Source organism: Ursus arctos, unplaced genomic scaffold (assembly GCF_023065955.2).
Source record: "Ursus arctos isolate Adak ecotype North America unplaced genomic scaffold, UrsArc2.0 scaffold_31, whole genome shotgun sequence".
NCBI classification, from domain to species: domain Eukaryota; kingdom Metazoa; phylum Chordata; class Mammalia; order Carnivora; family Ursidae; genus Ursus; species Ursus arctos.
The window spans coordinates 9,812,082-9,836,008 of NW_026622997.1; the positions used below are offsets into that span (position 1 = coordinate 9,812,082).

Sequence of the window (23,927 nt, forward strand, 5' to 3'; positions counted from 1 at the left end):
CTGTCACGATCAAAGTACACGCAAATACACAGATCGGTTTCTTTTTCTGACTATCCTATTATCTTTTCATGGCCTTCCTTAAAGATCATTTCCTAGGCTTGTCTGAATGTGGCAGTTATTCTGTTGCTAGATAACTGGAGAACTCAAGAAGGGTTATCAGAATCCAAAAAGTTATTCTAGAAGGGATTGTTTCATTACATTGGAAGACTTCTGAATGTGACATAAAGAGAAAACTACAGTATTTAATATTGCTTCTCTTTTTGAATCGTTTAGAGTCAAGCATGAAGAAGGGTAAGGGATGTATGTATACATACATACATGTATATATGCATACATATGTCATATAGTATGAGATGATATACTGTCAGCCGAGCTGGGGTATCTCCTGATGATGCTAAACAAGCCCTTTCCGAAAACACTAGGCAGAACTGAGGGAAATGGTAAGGGATTTCCCTTCCATACTTTATAAACAAATTTACTGCAAGTAAGAGAGACGGATGGAAGCAGGCTTATGGGGTGATTGTTGCTAAATCAAAGAAAAGTAGTGAAAAGGATGATTTTTTTAGAGGGTGAGAAAAGCAACTGAGAGCAGGCCACTTGGCCTCTGACTCTCTAATTAATTTTGCAGAAAGAGGGACATATCACACTACCCAGGAGACCACACTGCTGCAGATGTTCCAGGCCACCTCAGGAGAAAGAGAAAAACAAGCACCAATCAAGGTGATCCCTGGCACTTCTACAAGATAAAGACAAAAACACCTTCCAGGGTCCGTTATGGGGTCAGGAGCTATGCAGCTGTGTTTACACCATTTGCACCTGCAGATACACCTTCCACGTGGCAACAAAATTCACGTTCCCCACCAATAATCGTGTCTCCAAGGAAGGGGCAACATCACCTTGAATTATGATTTTAAAATACTAGGAAGAGTAGACTATATTTATGTTCTTTGACATATGTCAATGCATAAATGTGTAAATATATCTTACAGAGGGACAATAGTTTTAAAAAAGTTTCTCAGCCTTTAGTGAACGATGAGAATGCAGCATCCCAGAAGGAGGCATTCCCCGAGATTGTGGAAAGCTGGTATTTTCCTTTACGTTCTCCTTGAGTTCAGTAATGTAATAGGTCATCTTTGTGTTTATATGAGTAAAAGGAACAGTTTCATGACCCTGTGGTATAAACCATAAACACCAAAAGCAGTGATGGCCAATTAAGCGGGATATGTCAAAGTTTACAGCTCTTAATGAAAGACAGTACATCATCGAACCATCTTACCTGTCGACGAATTATTTCAAGGTCTCTTTTGGCTTTATTCACTAGGGCTTGAATTTCTACAGGATCCTTTACATTCTTATTTTCTCTGAAGGCATCTCTTATCCTCCTGACAGCGTAAGTTCTAAATGAATTCAGGAGAAAAAAAGAAAAAGTGTCAGCAGTCTGAAGCTGTGCTTTTAAATGAAATCAAAAGCCTTTCCTTACGAATTAACTGTCTGTATTCCCCTGTGGATAATCCACTTAGATCTTTGCTCTTGGGACAGGCCCATCTATTACTATTCTGGGATGACTAAGCAAACAGATTAGGGAAATAAATCTAGCACAAACAATTCACATATAAATGGCAAACTGCTACTGAACTGCTCCTTAGATTCCCGGTTCTTCAGTTATTCACGTCTGCGTTCTCTCCACTAACGCGGATAATTGAACCTTTAATGTACTGAGACGAAGCAAGAATTAAAAGAGGTGAAATGATGCACCGCATATTCATGCACTAAGACAGTGATCTATGCCCGACTCGGGTCAGCTCTCCAGTCTTGTCCCATCTTTCAACAGTTCATTCCTCTTTTGGAATATAACAGGTGAGAATCCTATCACAGTCGAGAGTGGAGATTACACCAAAATGCCTTCCTCCATCTTTTTTCTTTTTTTTTAATTTATATGCAAAAGAGAGAGAGAGAGAGGGCCCACGCGTGTACGAGTAGGGGGAGGGGCAGGAGGAGAGAATCTTCAAGCAGATCCCCCACTGATTGGGGAGCTGGACTTGGGGCTCGTCCTACAACCCATGAGATCATGCCCTGGGCCGAAACCAAGAATCGGATGCTTAACCGACAGAGCCATCCAGGCCCCCCTGCTTTCCTCCATCTTTAAATTGCATACATACGCACATACAAACACCCTCTCCCCACCAATATACACTGCATGCAGCACAGGACAGCAGCTCAAGAGCATAGCTTTCAAATCAGACAAGCTTGGCTTTGCTCCAAGGTCCCACTGTTTTTGTGAACTTTGGCAAGATTCTTAACATAAGCCCATGTTTCCTCATCTGTCAAATGGGCATAATACCACCTACCTCTCAGGGCCGCTGGAGGATTCAGCTTTATCATATAACCCAATCAATGAAAACTCTTCTTAATACCTTAATGCATTAGGGCTCCTCTTTCCTCACATCACAGCCTCACCTTCATCCCGCATCCTCAGGGTCACACATGGTGTGTGGACAGAGGGCAGATTGTCTGGACAATCAAGGGTCCTTAACCTGATGTACCCCCTATGCAGACAGTCATGGCCTTACTCCATGCCCTCCCCATGTATGCAAGACTGAAGACAAGAGACGAAGGAGGAGGAGTCCAAGTCAGTCACAGCAGACACCATTTTCTCCAGTCTTCTTATGATCTCAGATGGCCCTGCTTTTAACTTTAAACACCGGCTAAAGAATCCATGTGAAACTGTTAAAAACATCTGCACGAAGAGGCAAAGAGATGAAAGAAGGGGAATATAATTTCTTTGGGAGTTGGGAGTATGTTTGGGGAAATGGATATAATTTACTGGGAAAACTTGTTTTAGAGAAGACTACTTTTGTTTTAGGTCAAGTTTCTTACAGTAAAAAGAAATTTTAAATTAAAAATCCAAATGGCGTGTCCCTTTGTGTTTAAAAGCAAAAGTAGGGGCGCCTGGGTGGCACAGCGGTTAGGCGTCTGCCTTCGGCTCAGGGCATGATCCCGGCGTTATGGGATCGAACCCCACATCAGGCTCCTCAGCTATGAGCCTGCTTCTTCCTCTCCCACTCCCCCTGTTTGTGTTCCCTCTCTCGCTGGCTGTCTCTATCTCTGTCGAATAAATAAATAAAAATCTTAAAAAAAAATAAAAGCAAAAGTAAAATGAAATCTTGTGCCGTTAAGAATTGTGATGAAGAAAGGCAGACACTTTGAGGACGTAAGCCACTGGAGAGACGTTCATCTGAACCCTCTCTTGGTGAACCAGTGGGAGTACTTGCAGAGGTGCTCCTGGGTGCTCAGGATCAATCTTGGGGTAACCACGACCGGAAACGGAATCCCTAAACTAGCAGACACTATGTAACGACAGCGGCTCCTTCATTATGAAGGCTTGGAAAGGAGTTTTACTAGTAGGCTCTATCAGATATCCTCTTCCTGTAGAGCTGCTAATCTAACAAGATTTTAGACAGTAGCCAGGAAAGCTAAAAGCAATTTCTGGGGTAGTTTCTTGCATAGTATAACATAACACAGTATCACTGTCCTTCTTCACACCCACATATTCAAGACAGTTTCTTTGTTGGTGCTGATGGGAGCAGAGGGGACACTGTAATTTAATTCTAGTATTCTGTTCCACATGTAGACCTGGTTTTAGAACAGGAATTTCCCCCAGGGAGTCATCCATTGTTTTAGTTCTTCACTCAGGACACTGCATGGGCTTTCTGGAAAAATGAAATGGTCAATAGAAGTCGTTACTGAATTCCTTTTTCTAGAAGCCAGTGACTAGCCCAGAATAGCTAGCAAAAAAAGAAGTATGGCTTGGAACATGAAGTCTGAAGTTTTTCTAAAGTTTAAGGAAATCAGAAAATAACTTATGGCACTCAACGATTTCTATCAACTGAACTGAAGGTCCAGTCTTTTACATAGTCAGCTGTGTATTCTTGTTGTCTCCCCAGATCTCCAAAGTCCACACCTAATGGAACAAAGTTCCAGATGTTTGAATTAAATGTGTCTAAAGCAATCAGAAGTTGTCGTTCCAAATATGAAGGCACCTCTAACGTGAATGATGTGATGATGGCTATTTCTTCTTTTTCTTGTTCCTCCTCCTCCTACAGCGTCTAAAACACACGTTTTTTTCCTTTGCCCCAGGAGAGGTCACTGCAGTGGCTCAGAACCATACAAGTAATTACTACTGCAAGAACAATTTTTCAGTTGTATGAATTATTTCTTTTTTATTAAATAGATTTTTAAATTTTAAGGGGGGGAGGGGCAGAGGGAGAGGATCTTAAGCAGGCTCCAAGCCCAGCGTGGAGCCTGTCGCAGGGCTTGATCTCACCACCTTGAGATCACGACCTGAGCTGAAGTCAAGAGCTGGATGCTTAACTGACAGAGCCACCCAGATGCCCCAGTTGTATGGATTATTTCAAATGATCATAACTTTGTGAAGGTAATCACAAATCTGCCCGAACCTTCAAATTTCGTAGGAGAGGGCTAACCACCAATTGTTTCTGTTCTGCTCCCGCCTGGCTTTTATCCTTTGCATTTTTTCTGCCACTACAAGGGAAACCATTTATCCTTGAACACATTCTGGCTATTGGCCTCTTGACCCTATCACTGAGTAAGAACATTTCAAAGAAAAATGTGCAGAGGCTGCCATGAAAATGTGCAGCTGCCGCACAAAATGCCTTGCCTCAGGATGATCCTAGAATGAGTCAGATGCTGTCTGAAATAAGGCATGAAAAATTAACAAATCAAAGGCAACACAATAGCAAGAGCCACCAACTCGAGAAAGCAGACCACATGCACAGAAACAGCAAGGCTATGCTGCTCATACAGTCACCGCTCCTTCTACCCTCCTGAAGCTTTGCCCAGTTTCTTCATGCTTCTTTGTGCAGATTTCCATTTGGCTTTTCTTCTCTACCCTGGCCTTTGCCCTTTGGTCTGCCATGAGACCTCCGAGTGTACACAGGCTCTACTGACTATTCTTTCACCACTGACGGATCAAACTCCTTTATGAGATTCTTCCACGTATTATAATTTCCCAGCGGCAAAATCAACAGCAGACAGTAATGAAAGCTCTGTAGTGCCCGAGGTCTTGCTTTACTTTCTTCCCTTCCAATGCAGGCCCTAATAAGCACAGCATTTGGAGGCTCACACTGGTTGTAGCATTCAAAAGGTGCATTTGGGAGACAAGCTGATATAATACCCCTCATTTGTGTCATCCTTCATCACCACCCCACCCCACAGTCTGGTTTCTCTGCTTATTCATCCTGTAAAAACGTCCGTGCTTTTTCTTTCTTTCCCCAACCCCAAGTATCTCAATAACAAAACCACCTGACCCTTCTTTTAGCCTCTCTGGGACAAACTCTTTCAATTGCTTGGTAGGACATGTGCTCCATCTACTTGCCTTAACTCAAATGTGTCTTGCCTCTGAAGACAGTGCTTCCTTTATAACCATGAAGAGAAAGCTGCTTAATTTTGCCACGCCTCCAGATTCTATGGGATTGAGAGGAGAGTGCAGTGTGTTCTGGGATCCTACTACTGCTTACGGGTCATCGGTTAACCCTTACACATCTTTGAGGCCAAGCTACCTAACGAAATCACATTGTATGCCTCCATGACATTGTTGTCTGCTGACTTCTTGATGTTAAGTCTCAAGACTCATCAAGGCTTAATATCCAAATGGCACTCAGTGCATTCAGCTACAAAGTCTTTCTCTAGTCCATGCCTGCTTTCTGAGTCCCAAATCCATGTAACCCGATTGTCTTTTGGACTTGCCAACATAAGACACCCCTATACCTCTTACAGCTTCTTGTACTGTACACTTTCAAACTGGTTACCATCCTCTTTCTTCCCTGGCCCCAGTGGCCAGATTTTCCTTTTCATACAGCTAACTACCTAAGTCAGACATTTGGGGATTCATCCTAAATTCCCTCCTTTCCCTTAACTCCTTATATTCAATCAAGAACAATATTTCATTGTTTCAACCTTTTACATCTCTTCTGAATCACCTTCCACTTCTCCAAACCTTCAGCCCTAATCTTGGTTCAGGCTCTTACCTCTCACACTAATGCAATAGCCTTGGAATTATGGCATAGATGATATACAATAAAATGGATACTAACAACAAGAGAGAGAAAGGTCAAGGACCATTTGAAGGTCATTAGTACTCTGGGTGGATAACAGGGTGAGGGACAGATCAGAAAGCTTCCTTCTTATGAATTTAAGTACCCACTAGAATATAAGCCCCACACAACAGGGACTTTTATCTTTCTTGTTTACCACTGGATATAAAGTGACTGGCTCAGAGACTGTACTCAATAAATAGTTAAGGAATAAATAAATTTCTCAAAATACTAGAGGCAATATTAAAAAGATCTTTAGGAAAAAGGCCAATAATCAATAAGGAAAACACAACTAAGAATATGAAACTGAAAAGGAAATAGAAGGAAAAGGGTTTGCAGCACAAAGATCGAAATCACCTCTGAGAGGTAGTGGTTACAAAGCGTGCACTGAGAATTCACTGAAGAAATATGTACTGAATGCCTATTACGTAAGTACGATGCTAGGGCTACAGTGGAGAGCAACAAGGTTTTGGACTCAGGGACTAGACAGGAAATCTACACAGAGATGAAAGAGGAGGTAGAAGTCATTTAAAGGAGAGTTTTGGCGGGCAATGGAACAGTTCTTAGTTTGATTGGGGTGGTGTTTTCATGACCTCTACATTTGTCAAAACATTGAAATTGTACACTTAAAATAGATGCGTTTTATTGTAGGTAAATTATTTCTCACTAGGGTGACTTTTTAAAAAAGGTTTTTATTTATTTGAGAGAGAGAGAGAGAGGGCACAAGTGGGGGTGGGGTGCAGAGGGAGAGGGAGAAGCAGACTCCCCACTGAGCAGGGAGCCTGATGTGGGGCTTGATCCCAGGACCCTGAGATCATGACCTGAACTGAAGGCAGACACTTAACTAACTGAGCCACCCAGATGCCCCTCTCACTAGGGTGACTTTTAAAGAAAATTGAAAAAATAAATAGTATAGGAGTTATATTTGTCCACTTCTAAGAAAAGCCAAAAGACACCATCAAAGACTGCAATGCTAGAGAATGATTATGTACATGGCTGAAGCAGAAATTAGTGCTGTATTATAGAAACCAGGATGGAGGACAAACTGGAAAATCAAATCTGAAACAGAAAAATTATGCAAGTTGATGAGAAATATGTAAGAAAAAAATTAAGCTTCAGAACAGGGCAAAAGTATATAACCTCTGAATAATAAGTGTGAACAAACTGAACTGGGTAGGTAATTAAAGTCGTAATGGAAGAAAATGTCTCAGGAGTGATTACAAAACATTGAGAAGACTCACTGAGATTTAACAACCACAGGACAATGTCCAGATATTTACTTATAAAGCCCTGACGTCCAAGGTCAGAGAAAAAATACTTTAAGAAAGGATAAAGAAAAACCCTGAAGTAGGTAATAAGAGAATGGAATATAGATAAGTATATTCTCAGACTTCTATTCTCAAAACTGCAAAGAAAAAGGCTGCTCTCCACAGTCATTTGCTGTCTTGAGGGCCCAAAGGGGGAAGAAAATAATATCTATGATAGATGGCACAAGGACCATACTCAGGACACTGTGCTAAGGACTGGATATACGTGATCTCATTTAATCCTCACAAACTGCGGCTCAGAGAGATTCAGAACAGTGAGGCTGAGATTACATGCCTAGTAAGTGGCAGAGTTGGGTCCTGAACCCAGCTGACTACAGTCTGTGATTTTCAACTCTAAGCTATGCCTCCTCCAGAGGTCAATAAACTCCATCCAAATTTTGATAAGTACTTGGTGTAAGCCAAGTTGTTAATCATTTGAAAAGGCCTTTAAAAAATTGTCTCTTGCATCACAAAGCTTAAAAAGATCATCTGGTCTCTCAAGCTGCTTCAAGTGTTCCTACAAATAGTTCAAGCACCAAGAATGTTTTATGAAAAGACAAGTAGCTGAGGGCATTACGAGGGAAAGAGCTATTGATATAAGCAGCAAGAGTGAGTGAGATACTCGAGATCGTTTTAAAAAGGCAGACAGTGAACAATAAGAAGAGTTGTGGAGTGAGGAGGTGAAGTTACTGTCAGAAAACCGACTTCGGAGACCAAGGCTTCTTAGTCTTGGGGCAGCTGTAAATAAAACCTACCACATAAAATCTCTGTTAAAATCCCCTAATGGAGGGCGCCTGGGTGGCTCAGTCAGTTAAGTGTCTGCCTTCAGCTCAGGTCCTGATCTCAGGGTCCTGGGATTGAGCCCCACATCAGGCTCCCTGCTCAGCGGGGAGTCTGCTTCTCCCTCTGCCGCTGCCTGTCTTCCCAGCTTGTGTTCTCTCAATCTCTCTCTCTCTCTCTGAAATAAACAAATAAAAACCTTAAAAAAAAAAAATCCCCTAACGGTTTTCCATTATCTTCAGGATAAGGGTCAAATGCACAGATGGTACATTCCGGCTCATCTCTCCCACTCCATGAAGCACCCCTTCCAGCATGACCACCAACTCTGGCCATATGGGAAGACCTGTAGTGTCCTCAGGCCTCACTCTTTAGGCCTGCTGGTCCTCCATATGAGGAGTGTCTTCCCCCAGCCTGACTTCTTGGCTAACTCCTACTCGTCCTTAAAGACCTAACCCAGTTAGAAACAAATATGACAAAAGATTAATATCCTTAGCATATAAATAGCACATATAAATCGAGTGGAAAAGACATTAGGCCCACAGTAAATAAATGAGTAAGAGTCCAGAAACAATAATTCACAAGAGAGCACAAAGAGGGACTAAATTTAGAGAGATAAATGGACAGAGATACATGAACGTTCAGCTTCAGTCATAATCAGAGGAATGCAAATTTAAATAAGGTACGATTTTCTGCCATCAAATCAGCACAATTTAAAAAAAAAACAAAACCCAAAGGGTCTTTACATCCTGCTGTAGGAGTGTGAACTCTACTTTCTGTAGCACAGTGATGTGCAATAAAGTTGATAATCGTTTATCCAGTAATTCTACTTTAAGTAATCCTACAGAAATAATCTGAAATATGCATGATGATGTATATTGAAAGATGTTCATTACAGAACTATTTGTAAGCGTTAAAAGTAAAAACAACCCTAAATGTTCAACAATGGAGAAGTGGCTACATAATTTATGAAATTATGCTTTTAAAATCAATGTTTCAAAAAACTTAAAGTCCCAGGTGCAAAAGTCAAAGGTATTAAAAAATGTAAGGAGAAAGATCAGTCTCCCTCCCAGTTCTTCTCTCTAGATGCAACCACAGAAGTTTCTTATTAGCCTCTCAGAGAATAGATTCTTGTTAAAACTCCTGCATTTTTTTTTCCCACAAGTGGCAGCATCCTAAGCATACTGTGTACTTATAATTCTTCAATTAAAATGTACCAGTAAGCATTTCATATCAATACAAATGAAGCTGACACATAAATGGCTGGGTCATATTCCACTGTATGGATGAATTAGGATTCATCTGGCCAGGCTTTTATTAATGCATATTTAGTTATATATAATCCTGCTACTACCAACAATGCTGTAATTAATCAATATCCTTGTAGCATCACGTATGTGTGTCTGCGAGACCAATTCGGAGAAACAGAACTTGTAGGGCAAAGGGCATGTGTATTTATAGCTTTAATAAAATATTGTCCAAATTCTGTGTAGAGGTTCCACCAGAAATGTATAAGGGTGACTGTTAACGAACACCTTTGCCAAAACAATGTGTTATCCAAATTTCTGATCTTTGCCAATATAACAGGTGAAAACAGTATCTCATTTTATTTGAAAAATGCTTTTGTTGAGGTATAACATATAAATTATATTGCTTTCATGTGTACAAGATAATTTGATACCTGTATACACAGTGAAATGATCACCACAATAAGTCTAGTTAACATCTGTCACCATAAAAAATGAACTTTAAGGACTTACTCTCTTGGCAACTTTCAAGTATGCTCTACATTACTGACTAGTCAGCATGCTGTACATTACTTCCCCATGACTGACTTACAACCGGAAGTTTGTGTCTCTTGACCCTCTTCACCCGTTTTGCCCAGCCCTTTCCCCTTTGGCAACCACCATTCTGTTCACTGTATCTATGATTTTAGTCATGCTTTGTTCGGTCATTTGGTTTTTCAGATTCCACATGTAAGCAAAATCATTTGGTATTTGTCTTTCTCTGTCTGACTTATTTCCCTTAGCATAATAATCTCAAGGTTTGTCCATGTTGTCAAAAAAGGTAAGATTTTATTCTTTTTTATGGCTGAGTAGCATTCCATTGTATGTGTATGTATATATATATTAGATATATACATATATATACACACATATATACATATACTTTATATACACACATACATACACTTTACATACACCCCCCCCCCCACATCTTTGTCCATTCATTCATCCATTGATGGACACTTAGGTTGTTTCCATATCTTGGCTATTATAATGCTGCAATGAACACAGGTGGGTGCATATATCTTTCTGAATTAGTATTTTCATTTTCTTCAGATATATTCCAAGAAGTAAAATTGCTGGATCATATGGTATTTCTATTTTTAATTTTTTGAGGAAACTCCATATTGTTTTCCACAGTGGCTACACCAATTTACATTCCCACTAACACTGCATGATGATGGTTCCCCTTTTCTCCACATCTTCACCAACACTTGTTATTTCTTTTCTTTTTGAGAATAGTCATTCTGACAGGTGTGAGGTGATATCTCATTGTGGTTTTTGATTTATATTTCCCTGATGAGTAGTGATGTTGGACATCTTTTCCTGTGTCTGTTGGCCACCAGTATGTCCTCTTTGGAAAAATGTCTATTAAGATCCTCTGCCCATTTTGGGGGAATGAAGCTGACCACCTTTTCACAAGTTTATAGCCATTTATATTTCTGTTTATATTCTTTATCTTTTTTGAATCAAATGATTTGTCTTTCTGATTCATTTGTAAGATCTGTTGTGAGGAGTTGAAATGCTCTCCCAGTTTGTCATTTGGCTTTATGGTGTACCTGTGTGTTTTCGTCATGTAGAGATGTTTAGTTTTCATGGAGTCAAGTGTATCAATTTTTATGGTATGGCTTCTGGGTAAATTATCATATGTACAAAAGACTTCTCTACTGTGAGATCACAAGAAAACATTCACCCATGTATTCTTGAGAATCTTTATGGATTAGTTTTTTGTTTCACTCTTTCTGGAATTTATTTTAGTGGAAGGTGTTGAATATGATTCTAACTTTAGCCTCTAAGGGTAAGTTTTTTAAAATGAAGGATATAACTATATACTCAGAATGACCTCAATTGTGGAATATATAGGCACAGAAAAACTAGAAGGAAATACAACAGCATGTTAATAATAATTACTTTCGGTTACTGGAGTTTATGCTTTCTAAATTATTACAATAACCATAATTTCCTCATAATTTTTAAGTTCCTAGTGACATCATAAAATCAGTAATATACTTCAAAATAAAGAAGAGTCAGCAATAGAGAAGGCTCAATTTGCGGGAGAAGAGATTGGGTCTTGGATCTCTGGTGAGAACGTCCAGGCTGACAATAAACTGGAAAGTCACTGATGAAGATGAGTGAGGCACAACCAGGGGGTTAGATGTGATTGCTCAGAGGAAAGCAGTAGGATGGGAAGAGAAGACAGCTCTGGAGACACAGTAAATATTTAAGAGTAGGCAGAGGGGGTCAGAGTAGAGGCAGCAGAGACAGGAGACAAGAAGGCATACTTTATACATAGAGAGTAAATAAGATTGTCACAAGTCCTACAAAGGATAAGACAAAGGCTGAAAAAGGCTCCAATGAAGTAAGCAGTTAGGATGTTATTAGTCACTTTACAATTTTTTTTAAAAAAGATTTTATTTATTTGAGAGAGAGTGAGCAAAAGGGTGAGCACGAGAGAGGTGGAGAGGCAGAGGGAGAGAGAGAAGCAGACCCCTGCTGAGCAGGGAGCCCGATGTGGGGCTGGATCCCAGGACACCTGGGATCATGACCTGAGCTGAAGGCAGATGCTTAACCAACTGAGCCACCCAGGTGCCCCTACAAATGTTTTTTAAAAGATTTTATTTATTTATTTGAGAGAGAGAGAGAGAGCATGAGTGGGGTAGGAGCAGAGGGAGAGGGAGAAGCAGACTCCCTGCTGAGCAGGGAGCCCAGTGAGCCGCTCAATCCGGAGACTCCGAGATCATGACCTGAGTTGAAGGCAGATGCTTAACAGGCTGAGCCACCCAGGTGCCCCAACAACTTTAGCAACAACATCAGCATATACTTATCAACTACAACACAGTAAATGTATAGAGGAAAAAACCCCTAAATTCTTGGAAATACACTCATAAATAATAAGCCTAGAAAAACTTCATCATGTACTAACAGAATATTTTTAAAATAATGAAAAAGATTATGCATAAATTCTTCGGAATGAGGTCAAAGCCATACTTAAGATGAAAATTAATGGCTTACATAGCCTAATTAGTAATAAAATAAAAGCAGAGTTTAATAAATTAACAATATTTCCTAACATTTTAAAAAAGATTTTATTTATTTGAAAGAGAGAGAGTGCGTGTGTGCACGCACGTGCAAAGGGAGGGGCAGAGGGAGACAGAGAATCTCAAGCAAACTCTGCGCTGAGCACAGAGCCCAACACGGGGCTCAATCTCACGACCCTGAGATGGTAACTTGAGCCAAAATCAAGAGTTAGACACTGAACTGACTGAGCCACCCAGGTGCCCCTTTCTTAACATTTTAGAAAAGGCAAAACAGTATCCCATAAGAAAATAAGAACAAGGTCTTTTTAAAATATGTCAAACAAATTAAAAATGAAAAATAAACCAGTGGAATTAGCTAAGCCAACTGAGTTTTTTTCTTTTACGTTATGGTTTCTGGGATATGCTTCAGAAAACAAAATTACGAGGAAAAAAAGAGTAAGGAGTATTGGAAGTTTGAGAAGAGATCATTTCAGAAAATGAGACCATGTGTAGACTCCAGAACTTGCAGAACAATGAGAAGGGGCCAGCTGAGGCTGGAAACAGCCAGAATGGTGGTACCAACTTGTCAAACACAGTGATTCTTCTTTTTCTCCGGCTGTGGTTGGTTGCCCAGGTCTAGTTATGGAAAAGACAGATGTTTGAGGAAATCTATACTTGTAGGTTTGACAGATGAGAGTAACAGAAGGGCAAGACAGAGAGTGAGAGACAGAGAAAAGAGAAAAACGTCCCAGGGCTCAAAGCAGGTGGTGCTAGGAATTTCTTCCCCTGTGGCATGAACTTCTGAGAACCCCAGCTCGGAGAACTTAGGCTATCACCCCACTCAGCATGCCCTTAGTGGGATTTAAGTCCTAATCTAAATGTCCAATAATAAACAGTCAAAGAAATTACGGTAAATTAATGGACTATATCTATTAAAATAATAAATGTGAAAATTATGTACAAATGAGAAAAAAATATATTTCAAAAACACTCTGACTTTAAAAACAATTTCCTATAACAACAGATTTTCAGTAGGTTTCTATGGAGAACTGTTTAAAGTAAGTCTCTTAAAAAAACAAAACAAAACAAAAACTAATAAAATAACAGAAAGAAGGAAAGGCGCCACCATCCTGTAGCAGATATTCTGAACCTCAGGCCCCAGAGGCAAAGTTTACAAGCATTCTGTCTGGGTTTCGTTTTTGGTGCTTAAAAACATTTAATATCTTTAACCTATAATTCATCAAAATTGAACTTGTAATTATCACTTGGATCCTTCCTCACAGCCGCTGACATTTTGTTGCAAACGAGATTTTTCAAAATGTAAACCAATTTATCAAAGTAAAGGCCACCCATAGAACTGTGGTCCGGCTTTCTGCAGTAAGGCATACAGATCAAGTAGTGGGGAGGTCCTGGCTTCTCTTTTATTTGGTTTTAGACACAGCTGTTTAGACAGTGCAGAGCTGGCGGCTAAGGCTTAGACCCGCTGTCCGTTCTTCCCATATTCCTGGCCTGTAAGATGAACAGGTCCTTCATTTGTGGAGTCCTGCAGCTACTCTTGTTAGGGGAAACACAAGATAATACTCAAGTATTAATTGTCCTCACATCCACAAATCCTCCTCTTATGGAACCGGCCATACCTCTTTTACAAGTTATCACTGTGGCACACTGGCTCTCTGTGCAGGGATAGGGCTTTCTGGCTCTGTTTCCCCTTGCATTTACCAGAAATGAGCTTGACCTATACCACAAAAGCAAGTTCAAGTTTTCATTATGTAATAAGGGATAAAAGTCAGGCTACAGAATACAATTTTAAATATTTTATTTTAAATTATAGTGTGAACTAGCCAGTGTAAGACATGACCTTTAGATGATTTAAAATTTATGGAGAATAACTATCCACACTTAGAATATCCAATTAATTACTTCTGGATTTTCCATCTTGGCGGGGGTGGTGTAAAGCAGGAATGATGGAAATTCCTCTTGGTCATTAAACTCAAATGTCTTCATTAAAATTTCCTATCAGTGCTGCTAAAAAAGAGCCAAATGAAATGCCTTGTTTTATTTTCTTCCTGCCATCAGACACCATCAACAACAAATGAGCAAAGAAGGAAAGACAAGAGGGAACAAATAAGTCACCTAGCTCGTGCTCAATGTATTATTAAGGATAATTCACGTACCAAAAAACCCCCAAAAATGCAGAATGATTTTCCCTCCCCCTTCTTACAACGTATGAAACAGCACAATATTTGCTGGGCTATTCAGAAGGAAAGAAAAATCTACATAAAGATATTCCAGGTATATAGTACCCATACTCATCCGAAGGAAAACCAGAAACCAGGAGACAAATAATAAAGGTGTCAGGTCCTGCAATCATGGCTGCAAAGTACAGTCAAAATCCTGGTGAGCTTCCCCTGAGTATCCTGGCTTTGGAAAGGACAGCAAGGGACAAGCTGGGTCTCAGTTCTCTCAATCCCTGCATACTGGATTGAATCTAGGGTGAGGGAGGCCATTAACTAACTTTACTTTGCTTATTTGGAGTTAAGGGGTTCTGAACGCTATATGTAAATTTATGCAAATGAAAACATTAATCACAGCCCTAGATTTACTGACAAAATGGTAGCCCTTTCTCCCTTTGGAGAGATTTAATTTTGCTTTTCATAGAGAAAAGGCATCTCTAAAGTCTTGTGTAGTCTAAAAATTCTATGAATTTAAAAATTCAATTAACCTCTGTGTCTCCTGGGATGTCATAAGCAGCATGAGGCATGGAATACCATGCACTATAATTTTGATCTAGGTGCTGTTCTGCCTTGAAACAAAGTTTGTTTGCTTGGCCATCTATAATACAAACAGGTTGTTACTGTATCTTTCTTCCAAGTAGGTCAAAATATTTCCATGCATTACATACTTTATTTCCATAACACCTTTGTGAAGCATCTAGTAGGTGTTTGTGTGTTAGGATTTAATTTTATTTTAAAGAACCTGAAGACTTTAAGACTGACGAAAATCAAGCAAACGTTTGCATTTACAAATTTGGTTGCTGTTTATCATACTGCTTTTTCACAATACTAAATAATATTAGAACGACACTTGCCATTTGTCTGCCAAAACGACAATAAAGTATACATGGTAGGTCACACCACAAATGCAGTCTCAAAATAAACTCTGACGATTAATATAAACCTAACTCTCCTCATTCTGCCATCGGACCGGCGGTGACAGGCATCTTTAGTCGTGGGCATACTACATCTTTCCCTTCAGGGCACACAGTGGCTGAAGGAAGCTGGCCACAGGCTATCCATCTAACCTTCCATGTCTTGCTTACTACCTACAGCTTCTGTCCAAAGTCAAGTCTTGGCAATTCTCTTGGGGTAGAGATGATTCTCAGGTGGTGACGCCTTCTGGACACTTGGGTGCATGCCTTGGTTAGGAAGACATAGTATTCTAAAGACAGGCAATTAAATGTCATTACACTGACAGGAGCCAACTGCAGGAGAGGAATGCACTGCATTGCTAATAAAACCCTTCGTCACATGTCACTGGGCCTTTTCTTTTGAAATTTGATATTCTTCTTCTAACTGCTTAAGTCCAAGGTCTTAGCAACTGCGGCTCTTTGGATACTGACCGCAAGGGTATAGATACCAGGTCTAACTGGTAAACTATGAAGGGCTTTCCTTCCTGTCACTTACATTTTAGTACTGAAAACTCAGGGATCGGAAATCTGCAACACACTTTGATTCTGAGTTGCATGAAACTTTTATTACTTGGCTTAAATCTAGTCTGACTTTTCAATATACATAAATGCTCAGAGCATGATGGCATTTGGCCTAAGTATTGTCTGTAATTCTAGGATCCGATAAGCCCATCCCATAATAACAAAGAGCATATTCACAGAGGATATCGAGCCATCAGTCTAATGTAGGGTGTACAAACTTAAATGAGTTCCATCTTCTTTACCTCTTAAAATTTTTAAACTGTCCACCTTGCACTAAAAGCCACACGCGTGTGATAAACTGTAATTACTTAGAACCATCATTCAATGGATTAACAGAAAAAGAGAGGCCCCAAACTCTCGGCCCACGTTCAATACACTGAGGTTCAGTCTCAAAGCTTTCCTCGCTGCATTCTTTTGCAAAACATGTTTCCTAGAAATAAGGAGCTCTCTTGTGCATGATCAACCATAGCAGGCAGAAAACGGGTGATCTGACAGATCTGGGGAGGACCTTCTAATTGCCTACTTGTGCTTTCAAGAGCCTAAAGCAGGTGAAAATACGATCTGACAGCATTTTCTAACATGTGCTATGTGAAAAAAAAAAAAAAATACAAGTATCCCCTGGGGAAGAGTTACAAAGAATATCTGCATATTAAAGAAGTGAAGAAACCTGGAAGCATGGAAGACAAAGTTAGGCACCCAGATTCATTCATAGAACCTCCTCCCATGCCCAGTAATACCCATTACCTTTTGGGAAATGCTGATCTGGACAAACCTTCTACTGAGGATGTTTCTTTAAGGTTCAAGAGCTGGAGACTGAATGGGCAGGTCCCAGGCCCTGTAACAGCGGTTCCCACATGCAAGTCCTGCACAGTCATTAAAGGCTACTTACGGAGCATCACGACCAACCTCAAACCCTTCTCTCACAGCAACAGCTAACTGGTCCAGCACACTGACTACACACCAGGCACAGCCTTGTTACTTTACTTGTATCTCCTTTAACCCTCTAGCAACACAGCCTAAGAAGGGCATCAGCTGCTCTCACGTGTGAATGCCATTAGTTACAGCAGAGATCCTCGACAGAGATCCCCAACCCCTTCTCCCCCAAAGTCCCCTGCCACACAGATCCCACAGCCAGTCCAAAGTCAGATCACAGTAATAAAGGGGATCAGAACATTCTGCCCCCAAATACACCACTCTGGCATTTGGTTATTTTAAACGGCAAGCAACTGAGAAACAGCAGATGCAGGAAGGGCTGTCTGTCCTTTCTGCCCAAAAAGCAGGGCATAAATTTCCCATGAGAAAGGTGTCCTCCCAGTACCAGGAAAAAGAACATTCTTATCACTGGAGATGGGGAATCTACACCAAGATGAGTCAGCATAAACCATACTAAAACAACCCTTATATTCCATTAGTTTTCCCCATTATTTCCTAGTTTCTTTCCTACAATATACTACACCCCAAAGCCCTAAACCTTTTCTGTGCCTAGTCACTTCACAGTTTATCACCCTTTGTAAAAATGGTATATGAGCCCCCAAGTCTAACTGCTTTTTGGGGGACTTCATTTTTCTATGTAGCCATCTGCATGCCCTATAAAAATATTAACATGAAACAGAATTCGTATGCTTTGTCTCCTGTTAATCTTCTCAGTTTAATTTGCAGGTTCCAGACACAGAACATAAGGACTGTCCTATGTTTTTCCTCTGCTACAGTGGCCTGTGGGATTGCTCAGGACCGTGGGCAATTCTGGCTTGAGAGGATGCTGACTGATCTGTAGATGTGGAACCTGGTCTTGCCAAGTATCTCCCATCAGGTTGCGATTCTATAGCTCTTTCCCCATCTTGTCCCTTCGCTCTTCCACTAAAACTAACCACCTTGTTTTGGGGGACTCTTCACCATTATTTAAAAATATTTATCTTGTTTGTAACCAATATCCCTGAGGTGGAGAGAACGGCACTTTGGGAGATGCATTGGTCAAGGGAGAGTCACTGGCCCATGTGTTTGCTCACTCATACACGCATCCATTTAGCAGCATGGACTGGGTTAGGTACTGAAGGTTCAAGTGGAAATAGGCCAAGGCTTTTACAAAGCTCATGGTGTCAGGGACACACTCTAAATTACTATAACAGGAATATATATGCAGTGCTCTGAGTACAGAGAGGAAGGAGGGAATAACTCGGCCTGGGGGTTTGGGAAGTCCTTCTGGGAGGCTGACGTCTTTGAAAGATGAACAGAATTTTACCAGAGTGCAGCAGCCATTCTGCAAAGGGAGGCCAATAATGAACACAGAATTCAAAATTCCCTATTTCTATATGACTGGGAAACATGGAAAAGGAAAGAAGAAAAGATGGAAGAAGGAACAGAGCGTTGGAGGAAGGAGAGAGGGAAAGAGAAAGACTACTTTTTTAAAACATGAGTCTCTGAACATGGGATGGAATTCTCTAGTACTGTTTAGTTGCTAGATTAAGGGAGAAGGAAAGTACTTTCGCAGTAAAGTTGTAGTTTTCGTATTATAGCTCGCAAGCAAAATTTAGTTCCCACCCAAGTGAGCACATCCAAGTCCTACGCCCCACGGCTTCACGGCAGTCCCACTCCCAGGCTGCCTCTCAGCCCCTAGCACTTTGTTTCTGGCCGTACTGTGTACCCCCAGTACACTGTCTTGCCCCCCAGGGCTTACAGTGTGCCCACCGCGCCAGGTTCTCCACCTCTTCAAGACAGGCGCCCAGACCCTGCTCATCTTTACTTCCCCACAGGTCATACTATGCTTTGCTCATAGTAGGTGCTCTACAAAAACGGTCATAAAAATGTTACCCAATGGTACATGTAAGATTTCTAAACCAACAAGAATAAAAATTCAACTATATTTAGCCAGCAATATACAGCAGAATATACAGAATTATATACAGCGATAAATTGATACTCATTACTATTTTTTAACCTAACAAGCAATTTTAGATATTATTTTTTATTTCTTTCTTTTTTAAAGATTTTATTTTTTTATTTATTTGACAGAGATAGAGACAGCCAGCGAGAGAGGGAACACAAGCAGGGGGAGTGGGAGAGGAAGAAGCAGGCTCATAGAGGAGGAGCCTGATGTGGGGCTCGATCCCAAACCGCCGGGATCACGCCCTGAGCCGAAGGCAGACGCTTAACCGCTGTGCCACCCAGGCGCCCCTATTTTTTATTTCTAACTACATGTTTGTATTTTTTCTTTGCTATCATTTAATAATTATTACAGCGAATTAGCAATGTTAGACAGTTCTGGAAATAACTTACATATATCTCCAATTACTGCACATTATACTTTAACATTTCCTATATTAAGCATAATTTGAACACACCATCACAATTCTATTCCTGCAACGTCAAATATGTAGAGTTAAGTTACTTTAGAATACTTTATTTTTGTTTTTTTTTAAAGATTTATTTATTTATTTATTTGACCGGGGGCGGGGGGGGGGGTAGAGTGCTGCGAGTGCACAAGCAGGGGGCTGCTGCAGAGGGTGATGGAGAAGTAGACTCCCCGCTGAGCAGGGAGCCAGATGCAGGGCTCTGAGGATTCTGGGATCCTGACCTGAGCCAAAGGCGTAGATGCGTAACTGACTGGGCCACCCAGGCGCCCCAAGTTACTTTAGAATACTTTAGACAGAAAAATAATCTGGTTGTGTTAGTCTTAAGTACATAGTTTAAAGTTTGTTCTTTTATCTCTGTGTCCAAGCTTTACTTGGTTACAGAGCAGTTTCACTGGAAAACAATGTGTTTATTGACTGACTGCCACTGAAAAAATTTGAAAATTTATAATGTTTTCACTAGAGATTACTGATACATAGATTAATAAATTCAGCTTAGAACCCGAAAAAAATGTTATCACCGTGCTAAATGCTAAATTCTACCCTTCGGAGGAAACCATGCCAACAAAACTATGACCACTTGAAAATCAGAACAAAGTATAGCAGTCCCTCTCCCCCACCCCCCGTATCTGCGGTTTTGCTTTCTGCGTTTTCAGTTACATTTGGTCAACCACCGTCCTGAAGCAGATGGTCCTCCTTCTGAGATAACCTCGGAAGATAACAGTTGCCTAACATTATATCACAGCGCCTACGTCATGCACCTCATGTCATCTCCTCGTGTGGGCATTTCATCATCTCACACCATCACAGATGAGAAACAGTGAGCACAGAATAGTATTCTGAGAGAGAGAGATACCACATTCACATACCTTTTGTTACAGCATATACTCACAGTTGTTCTACTTTATTACTAGTTATTGTTGTTACCCTCTTACTGTGCCTAATGTATTAAACTTCATCAAAGATACGTATGTACAGGAGAAAAACTTTGTGTAATACTATAGGGTTCCACACCATTTGTGGCTTCAGGCATCCACTGGAGGTACTGAAATGTGTCCCCCCACCACGGATAAGGGGAACTAAAATATCGCCCTCGCTGAGCATAAAGGGAAAGGTATACCTGCATGCAGATAAAGAGGTTCTGACAAACAAGGAGAGTGATCTCAAAATATAATTTTAAAAACTCAGCCTTAGATAAAATTTTCTGAAATCAAAGTCTTAATTTTTGGTACATGTTAAGTGGCTTCTAGCTCAATTAATCCTGTAGGATAAACCATTTTAGTTACACAGGGGCTCATTTTATCACTGATTTATTTGAATGTCTCATCTGAAAGTTATTTTGCTTAAAAAAGATAGTCCACCATAACAGCCTCTTAAAAAAACCTTGAAGGTCCAGAACTGGCATGCTTTGAAGTGGAGTGGATCCAAAGTTCTCAGAGGTCTCTGGTTCCGTCCACGGCAATTCCTCAAGGCAAGGGTAAAGCTTTCCCTATCTACTCAGGTTAGATTTTGCCTGGGAGTATAATTTTACTCACTGCTGCCCAAAACATATCAAGTGTCTGACTGAAGTAAGTACCATCTCTGTAGGAATGACTGAAAGGCCAGTCCTCTATCTATTCCCCTGGATACTCGGGTCTATTTGTGGGTGGCGACAGGACCTACAATCTTGGGTCTCTTGTGGAGCTGCCTTATTCCCTGTGCTCTGGGGCTATCAGCCCACATTAGAAGATGCCAGAGAAACTGTCCTTTGAAACTGACTGTATTGATGTTAAGGGTGTTGCCCTTCATGAGAAATCGCTTGAGTTTTCTTGCCAGAAGAATTGTATTTCTAAGCAACTGGCTGCTTGTATATTATGGACACTGACTCACGTAATCATTCATGACCTTCTCTCTGCACAGGCTACCGCGAAGCTCGGAGCCATACTGGAGCGTGCTCCTGGCTACCAAATGTCCTGTCTTCTCAGCACCCATTTTGCTTGTTAACCTCATTCCAGGTCTCATTTTGGTATTCCTACCCTTATTTTCCTGATTTTCTCACTTATGACACACATACAATCCTGATTCGCTAATTAAAAATATACTGAAATAAGGAATAAAATTCAATGCAGCTTGTTTTCAGTTCATTTGAGAAAAGATGAGGTTGCAAAATTTCTTATTTCTTAACCGAAAATTTAAACAATGTTAAAAGATGGTAAGGTTCCCAGGCTGGCCCAAGGAAATTTAATTTAACCACAATACAGCAAGATGTAGTATTAAAAAAAGCTACCGTCATTCAAGACAAGTTCTGCAGGGTAATTCTACATTCATGTTTAAAAAGAAATTTTTCTGGGGCACCTGGGTGGCTCAGTTGGTTAAGCGACTGCCTTCGGCTCAGGTCATGATCCTGGAGTCCCAGGATCAAGTTCTGAGTCAGGCTCCCTGCTCAGCAAGGAGTCTGCTTCTGCCTCTGATCCTCCCCCTCTCATGCTCTCTCTCTCTCAAATACATAAAATCCTAAAAAAAAAAAAAAAAAAAAAAAAGAAATTTTTCTTATTAGAGAATTTGTGTGTAAAGACACATCACTGATTACCCAAACTCATATAGGCACAAGATAACGTAAGTCAGCTAAGAAATTCATAAGCATTTAAGTAAGACAAAGTCCAAGGGCCTTATAAATCATCCATATTTTATTCAGTCAAGTTGACTTGCTCTTTTCCCCTTAAACAAATAACTAAGGGTAATTTAATTCAGTGAGAGTAGTGAAGTGAATACAGATCTTTGAAGAACAATAAAATGTTAATTTTATGATCCTATTTATTTTGCTAACGCTTCTTCATGATAGGACACAAATGCAAATTTTGACTCAGGGTCAATTCTTAATTTTCCAGCAGCAGAAAAGGAAATCTATTTGAATACCTGAATTTTACAAGCAAACTCGACATATTTCATATAGATTAACCTAATAATGTCTTGGACATAGTTATTCATAGGTCTAGACTATGGCTTATATTTACTGGGCTCTCATTCAGCATTTATGCATTTGAAGTCTACCTAGTCAAATTATCTTGATAAATCTTGGCTTCTAAGGGAAGAGTTCTGCTTCTATTAACCCTTGGTGCTACTTATAAATGCATGACTTCAGAGAGGGGCACCATCAGATTTGGATTTAGAAAGTACTCTGGTGACAAGCTGAAGGATGCCTGGTAGCATTAAGAACTGAAGGCACAGAGATCAGTAGAAGGCTATTATAAAATCCAGACAGGAACTGCGGAGGGCTAACAAAGGCAATCACTGTGGGGACACAAAATTTCTGCTGGCAAGAGAAATACGGGAGAGACAATCCACTGGGCAAGAAGACAGACTATGGGTAAAATAAGGAGAAAAAGTGAAGTGATTTCCTTGAGAGCTGAACATCCAATGAGAAGGAATGCAGGAGGGCCATGTTTGCTGGGATGGATGCAGAATTCTGTGTAGACACATTTGGTTTGGTAGCATACAGAGAAGGTGAAGGAAGGCTTTGGAAAGAAGGGTTTGCAGGCTAGGGGAAAGGATAAACCAGGGTGAGTCATCAGATCACACACGGTTGAAGCCACAACTGATGAGCACATGTAGGGAGGGTGGGAGAAGGTCAGGAAGCAATGGAATGGAGCTCCCATATTGAAGGAAGAGAGGGAGAGGAGGACGAGTGTCCCAAACAGGGAGGAGACTACTAGACAGTGGTGTCCTGATGTCAGGGAGGGAAGGAAAGAAGATGATCCTGGTGGCAAAAGGGCCAAAGCCAAAAAAGTAACAGAAGGAATTTGGCAAGCTAGACTGCAGTGGAATGAGGAGTAAGTTGAAGGGGACAGTGGAAAGCATGTGTAGACCATTCCTACCATGAGCAGGCTATCAGGGAATCATCTATACCTCAAACAGCACAAACCACACTGGTCTTTTTTTCTACAGGATTGGCTATCGGTTCTTTTAGAGTAATATTCTCCTGTAGAAGCTGGTTGTTCTAAGGTTCCTTTTGGCAGAGGCTCCCAGCCACCATTCTAGTCATCCCCATAAAGGAACAGATGCAGACATGGGGCAAGACAAGAGCATAAGCAGACAGAAGCATGGGAGGGAAGGCGATGATGGCAGCGGGAAGCTCACATCTCAACTCCACTTCGGCACCAATCAGGAAGGAACTGGGGCCCGTGGTCCAGAAATATTTCCTTCCTTCAGGGTCAATGGGGCTATGTGGTCTTGCACCAAAGGAGACTCACAGCACCACAGATTCTCCTTGGGAAGATCACCTTTAGGTCATGAATCCAGCTCTGCTGAAGCTAGTCTTCACCTGTATTCTGCTGAGAACCTCTCCTCACGGCACACTGACCTTGCCCACTCTTTCTGCTCCTCTTGATTATT

The 23,927-nt window shown here is 40.8% G+C and overlaps 1 protein-coding gene across 2 annotated transcripts in view; it reads right to left on the reverse strand.

Annotated features, from left to right (window-relative positions):
* LYRM4 (LYR motif containing 4) overlaps window positions 1–23,927 on the reverse strand; it is a 157,929-nt gene that overhangs the window by 117,060 nt on the left and 16,942 nt on the right. For both annotated transcript variants that reach the window (XM_026511431.4, XM_057304898.1), the window contains exon 2: window positions 1,277–1,397. In XM_026511431.4, coding sequence (XP_026367216.1) covers window positions 1,277–1,397 — 121 coding nt within the window. The remainder of the gene's footprint in view (window positions 1–1,276; window positions 1,398–23,927) is intronic.